This window comes from Marmota marmota, unplaced genomic scaffold (genome assembly GCF_001458135.2).
Source record: "Marmota marmota marmota unplaced genomic scaffold, marMar, whole genome shotgun sequence".
Taxonomy (NCBI): Eukaryota; Metazoa; Chordata; class Mammalia; order Rodentia; family Sciuridae; genus Marmota; species Marmota marmota.
The window spans coordinates 3,731,286-3,738,511 of NW_025999880.1; the positions used below are offsets into that span (position 1 = coordinate 3,731,286).

General features: G+C 35.4%; 1 protein-coding gene across 2 annotated transcripts in view; it reads right to left on the reverse strand.

The window, feature by feature from the left end:
- Positions 1–2,395: 2,395 nt before the first annotated feature.
- Positions 2,396–7,226, reverse strand: part of Cltc (clathrin heavy chain) — a 65,120-nt gene continuing 60,289 nt past the window's right edge. For both annotated transcript variants that reach the window (XM_015495389.1, XM_048792056.1), the window contains 2 exons: positions 5,123–5,198; positions 2,396–3,431 (listed from right to left, as the gene is read on the reverse strand). In XM_015495389.1, coding sequence (XP_015350875.1) covers positions 3,307–3,431; positions 5,123–5,198 — 201 coding nt within the window. In that variant the 3' untranslated portion in view covers positions 2,396–3,306. The remainder of the gene's footprint in view (positions 3,432–5,122; positions 5,199–7,226) is intronic.

Consider the following 7,226-nt stretch of genomic DNA (forward strand, 5'->3'; position numbering starts at 1 on the left):
TTTTTTTTTTTTTTTTTTTTTTTTTTTTTTTTTTTTTTTTTTAGAAAGAGTGTGTGTGTGAGAGAGAGAGAGAATTTTTTAATATTTATTTTTTAGTTCTCGGCGGACACAACATCTGCTGAGGATCGAACCCGGGCCGCACGCATGCCAGGCAAGCGCGCTACTGCTTGAGCCACATCCCCAGCCCCAGACCTTTCTTTATACACTAAATCATCCCATTTCAAGGAAAACAAGTATATTTTGGAAAACTTGTATCTGCCTCTCCTTCAAGCTTCCCCAAACTTCCTAGGGTGGAGGAGTGGTTCAGTGGTAGAGCCCTTGCCTAGCAGTGCAAAGCCCTGGGTTCAATCTCTAGTACTGCTAAAAAATGCCCCATGCCACGTATAGTGTTATGTACCTGTAAACCCAATCACTCACAGGGCTGAGGCATAAGGATCTCAAGTTTGAGGCCAGCCTTGGCAATTTAGACCCCGTCTCAAAAAATCTACAGATGCTGGGGCTGTAGCTCAGTAGCAGACCACCCCTAGGTTCAGTCCCTAGTATAAACAGTAACAACCCCTTCCTCAAAACAAAACTTTCCTGGTGAGATCAGGGTTTCTCACAATATATTAACATTAGGGAAAAAAAAAAAAAAAACACCTCAGTATTTTCCAAATAACCAATGCATAACTTTTTTATATTAACATGCAATGAGTTTATTACATTTATATTGAAATAGACTAATATTTTAAAAATTCTATTTTATTTCTAATAATAGTAAATATCTATAGATCTGACAAAGTTATTTTTTTTCCTGGATCTTCAACAATTTGTATAATTATACTAAGGATCTAGAATATCTGCATGACTAAATTATAAAAAAGCCAGGCAGCACTATTTGAAGATCAATCAGTCTTGCTATTGTATTAATAACCACATTGAAACAGTTATCAACAATTACATAGACTTGTTTGAATAGTGGCTATATCTGGATACCAAACAAGATCACCGAAAACTTGTTGGCCACTTGAGGTTTCCCATTAGTTTCGCCTTGTTCAAGTTCATTTAGAGGAGGTACTTTTAGTACCCTTGTATTGTTTCCACTTCTTTTTTCTAAACCATCTTTGATATACTAAGATTAGGAAAGATCCTTGGCTTAAAATACAGTTCATTAGCAATTCACCTACCACTTATTATACACTTAAAATTGTCATCTTGGGCTAGGCATTTTATGATATAGACATAGTATGCCAAATAATTTTTAAAAGTACTTAGTGATAATATACAGACAAGGAAACAAATGCAGAATCTCAGCTGAGGATTTGAGCCTAAATCATACATTATAGTAGTTTCTGTTTCTAATGTAGCCTATTATGGATGGTTTAAGTATCAGGATAGAGCACACAAAGCAAGGCTTTTTTTTGTTGTTGAAAAAAAAAAATTCCTAAGTATTTTCAATTCTTCTGTTAGGGAAGGCAAAAGCAGAGTCAGAGTCATTCCACTGATAAAAGCCAATTAACACAAGTTTAGGAAAGGTCTAGAAGAACAAATCTTGACTAAAAAGAACAAGCTCCTAAGGAACATTATTCCTGTCTTGATAATGAGGAAGAAAAGATTTGGGAACATAGTACAGCTAGGACTGAATAGCACGATGTTTTCACTAGCCAACACTAGAATTTACTATAGGAAGTTAAGGGTGGAAGTGGTGAGCTGAGAAGGGAGGGTGCGGGATTTTACATTTTAAAAAATCCTACTGTCTGGGGATGTAGCTCAGTGACAGAGCACTAGCCTGGTACGAATGAAGCCCTGTATTTCAATCACCAGCACAGTTGCATATATAAATACATACTATACATATCCTTCTGTGTAATTTATGATAATTTGTCTAACAGAGTTAAAAAGCAATACAAGGCTAGGCAGAGGGCAGTATTGAAGTTTAAGGGACAACAAAATAAACTTAAAGGAACATCCTCAGCCATAAACAAAAAGCTTGGATTTACACACCAGTTAAAAAAACAAAAATTCAAGCAACCATAATTTGGGAATCCTTAAAGAGTTCATGATGAGAAACAGCATGTTAACTACTTTGTAAAATATAGTTTTATTTCAAGTTAATGTAACTTAACACCTGTGGTTTACTTAAGTGAAATGCTTAGATTAAAAACCTAGAGTGCCACTTGGTTAAAATGTTGGTGACAGATGAAATGTTGCCCATTATTGTAGCGATTGGTGCTTTAGACTACACGTACATTATTAACTCCAGGAACACACGAGACATAATGCACAATGCCTTCACGCTTGCCAACCCTCATTCCTCTTATACCTTCTTATACAGCACCATGGTATCCAGTATGACACTACAAAAAGTACCATTCTTTTAGTTTGAGGTATTTAATTAAAACTGCGATTCTACATATTATTTCCACAGTCCAGTAATTTATTTTAAATTGGAGTAATTTCAAATTCCACAAACAAAACTGAAGAACAGCAATATTTTGTTTGAATTCTCTCTTCTGTACACTCAGTGATCTAAAACACCACAATATCCAACATACACAAACCTCAGGGGAAGGGTTAGTAAATACACACAAGATTGGAATCATGGTGCTCTTTGTTCCTGAATGGAATGGTCCCACAGAAAAAGCACAGGATACAGCACAACGTAAGGGCACCTGTTACATATGAAGTGAGCAAAACACACTAGCATTTTCTATATGCATAATGGGGAAACCTGCATAGGTTAAAGGGCCTTTATGCTCGTTTAAAAAAATCAGGCAAGTTGTCTGTATGCATATTTCAAATAATTTGGAGAGCACTGCAATCCAATGTAGGATATGCTGATTAGTGTTGTCTTTGTTGGCCTTGACAGTCTTGCATGGTATGGTCACATACCAGTCTTTTTGCTTTAGCTTTTCTTTGAATAAAAGATTTAAATGCATTTAGACAATACATATTGTAAGCTGTTTACATACACTAAATTTAAGAGAGTCAATATTAGAGTTTCTTTGTTTCTTCAAACACTACAGAGTGCAAATCAGGTTCTTCACAATAGATTGAATATTAAGCAGTTTTTCAAAGAATGAGGAGGGGGGAAAAGCCCACGTGAATACTATTCCCCTTGGAAAATAAATTCTAAAATGATGAGGAATGTGAAATAAGGTTTTAACATAGGTGATCCATAGTTTATAGTTAGAAACAAATAAAGTAGTCCTTCATGAAATAAAGGTTACAAGAACACATTGCCAGTTTCCCCATTTATAAACTGAGAAGGGGGTAGAGACGATGTTTCAGTATGAAAACAGGAGACTACAGGATCAGCTTTCCATCTCACATGCTGTATCCAAAACCAGGCTGTGGCTGCCCATATGGTGGTGCAGTATAACCATAACCAAAAGGTGCCTGGGGAGGGACTGCAACACTGGGTCCTGCTGTCAGCATCAGCTGGGGCTGACCTAAGAAGCAAAGAAAGAAAGCAGGAGAAACTTAGCATTATGAGACTACATCACTACAATATACCTCACCCTAGTAAAACAATTACAACTTATGTGGGGGAACTTTCGACTGGCATAATTTGGAATTCAGTCTCACCCATACAAGCGTCCTGCCTGAAAAGCCAGTAGTGCAGGGCTGAGGGTCAGAACTTCCTATCATTAAAAGCAATATACACGTGCACATACAACACTATTGGGTCAGACTTGCACATTAAATTGAGTGACAAAATTAGCATAGGAAAATTTAACAGGCATATTTTAATATAACAACTTTTAAATTTAAATTTAACTTTAAGTTAAATTTAAATTTCTGATTTAAAATGTTTGATAATGAAACCTAATAAATTTCTAGCAAAAAATCCAGTTCTAATTTAGAGGTGGTAATAAAAAATAATCATTCAAACCCATATTAGGTATGAAACACATGTGAGCATATACCCTCTATCAAATACTGTGTTAACACTCTTTCTTAGGAAGTTTACATAGTTGTTAACCACATAAAAAAAATATGACCTATAAAGAACTTGCCTTAAGTAAACATATAACACCTCTCCCTACCCCTGCAAAACAAATAATCTCCCACTGGAATGTAAACCTACAGTATAAATGGGTCTTTCCTTTTTGTGGTTTACAACCAACGTTTATCTTTAGAGAAAAAATTACTTTCGAAAATCAGTTTACAAAAATTTATTTCTAACCTTAATACTGATGGCTATCTTGAAATTCTAACCCATTTTCCCTTTTTTGGGTTCCAGGGACTGAACTCAGGGGCACTTGGCCACTGAGCCACATCCCCAGCCCTATTTTGTATTTTATTTAGAGACAGGGTCTCACTGAGTTGCATAGGGCCTAGCTTTCGTTGAGGCTGGCTTTGAACTCAGGATCCTCCTGCCTCAGCTTCCCGAGCTGCTGGGATTATAGGCATAAGCCACCCCACCCGGCTTCTAACCCATTTTCAATTGCCTTCTTAAACACCATGAAAGCCAAGGCAAATTCAATAGGTACCTCCAAAATTATTACATTCATCCTGTTTTTATACCTACTGTCATTTCCTATCTCTGTCAAACATTGTGCAACATCTCTTAAGAATCCATGTTAACTTTATCTTTTCCAACTTTAGCAAAACTATCTTGTCTTCTAAATTTCCCATATACTTTTTTATCCATAGTAAAAGAAATAATGTTCCAGGTGATTTGTATATAGTCATTTTCCTTAGTAGCATGAGATCTCCAAATTCATTGTGGAAAATTAATCTATTAGAGTAAGGATGTGTGCTTTATGCAAAGCACATTAAAGAGAGCCTTGACACATTCTATCTATCACCCTTTGCTCCTCTGAAAATTGAATTCCATATTTCTTTCTCAGTAACTCATGAACAAGTATTCAATTAGCAACTAGGCCAAAGGAGTCTAGGTTATGATAGTTAATGGATGTTTTGGGGATATTTCGTATAATTAAAATATTCAGTAAATAACGTTAATGCCTGTTTTAAGACTATCCTCAGAAAAACAATGGCAGTAGGGAGAAACATTCCTTACCTTAGCAAAACTTTTACATGTTAGAAGCTTGTTTTATTTCTATTTGAAGTAGTGTCTCTAAAGAATAAGTGTTTGTCTAATGTATATCTCTGAGCTTAAAAAGAAAAAGATTACCATAAACAATGGGTTGTGTCTCTGTAGCTTGTTCTTCTTCTTTTCTCAGTGATTCTGAAGCATCTAATTTATCCACCTGGAGAAAAACAGATTATGTCAATTAGTACCTCAAAAGCATTATAAACCTAGGTTTATGGCAGAAAGTGGAAAAGCCTTAGTATGTTAAATTCTGTCAAAATAAAACAGACTAGAAAGAACATTCTCAGGCCCCCTCAAATTCAATGGCAATGTTCATACTTCAGTCAAGGTGGTTTTCAGCACTGTCATTATAAACCCTCAGGAAGGAGGGATTTATAAATGCCATAAAAGCTCACGCCAGACTAAAACTGGGCATGCTAGGATGCAGCCTGAGGGAGGGAGAAAACAGGAAGGAACCACTTTTTCAAATGAAGTTTATACCCTATCAAAGATAATAATGAACGCATGAACCAGCAAGACTTCTCTCCCCGAAAGGACATGGTATTCAAAAATGTGAAATCTGTCTAATGATTAGACAAGTACTTGTGCAGAATAAATTATTTTCTTGCCAATTGTACATAGCTTCTGCTGATTTGGGTTACAGGTGGAGACTGAAGCTTTAGACTCATGTGGCTCCATAGTCAATCTTTTGGTGTAAAGTCAGGCTGTTCATTTTAATGCTACATGGCTATTTCCAAAGAAATAACTAGGGTAGCCTGATTTTGCCCCTCTTTGAGAAGAAAATTTTTACTTTTAATTAAGCCAAGAAGTAAATGGCTATTACATACTAGCTACTCTACATCAAGTGGATAGTATAAGAATAATTTTGTAGAGGAATCCAAGTGCACCAATGAAAGACACGAGTTGGAATACTTAGATTCTTCTACTAACTACTACTAGTTGTGATTTTGGCAAATTACCACATTGGCTCTTCAGTTTCCTTCTATAATGAGAAGGTTAAAAAACAAAATCTACAAAGTTCCTTTCAAGGGCTAACACAATTTGATTCTGTAATTCTGTGATGAACTAAAGAGAAGTGACCATATGACCTGGGGTTAGGGAATCTCCTATACCATACAACTTCCATTGTCTTTTACACTATACTACATTTATCTTTTAAACTATATTTAAAAGCTTAAAATATAAAATTGGTATCTCAACCAAAGCTATATAGTTTATTTGTTGTTATACTCTAACACTAAATTTCAAATCTCATTGTTATATATTACTAGTGGTTTTCAAGTTCATAAGTATGACGGGTGAGCTTCAGGAGCAAAGTGTAGGGAGAAAACTTTTATGAATGTTCACTGCATTTTCTACAGGAAGGCAAATAATGAAAAAAAATCACTCACCAAAAAATATTAAATAAATAAAGACATGCAGACTTCAGTGGAAAAGTTATAAAAACCAGGTTTTAAAAATGTTAAAGCAGTACTTTGGTTCTATTTCAAACTATTAATATAGTGTCTAAATCTTAACACAGGTCATAGGTTATTACAGTGTTTTATATTTATTTCCATTATTTCATATTAAATACAATATGGGTCTAACCCATCTCAATTTGTCAGCAAACTGAAAGTTTGAGAAAAACAAGCTTAAAGTAGACTCTACAGTCCTTCAAATGAACTGTGGTTTGTCTACCCTAGAAAGATGGATTAGTTTGCTTTAGCATGCTATTATTCTATTTTATAGCCTACATGATAGTTTTTAATTTTATATAAGACTAATTCATAACAATCATGGAACATTAAGGACCATGTGAAATACCCACTGTTTGGCATCCAAAAATGCCACAAAATTATTCAGTTATAAAGTTTACAGCACAGTTCTGTGCCTTGAAAGGTCAAATGGGTTTTTGCTAACCTAATTATTATACAAGAGTGAACTACAGAGGTTTTACAGAAAAATACATGGATGCCTGTCTATCAGTGACTTCTTGGAAAAAGAAAACAACCGAAAAAAATCAGTACACTTGCAGACTCTTAAGGGAAAGAATCTAAAGTGAACACGTATTTAAAAGTCAGTGTTGGAGTTGGATGCTGAACTCAAGAGGTCCTACATGGAAGGCTTAGAAGAAATGGCAATATCACAATGTCCAGGCACAGACATAGGCAAGCTCGGCATGGGGCGGGGGGAGTTTAAGGGG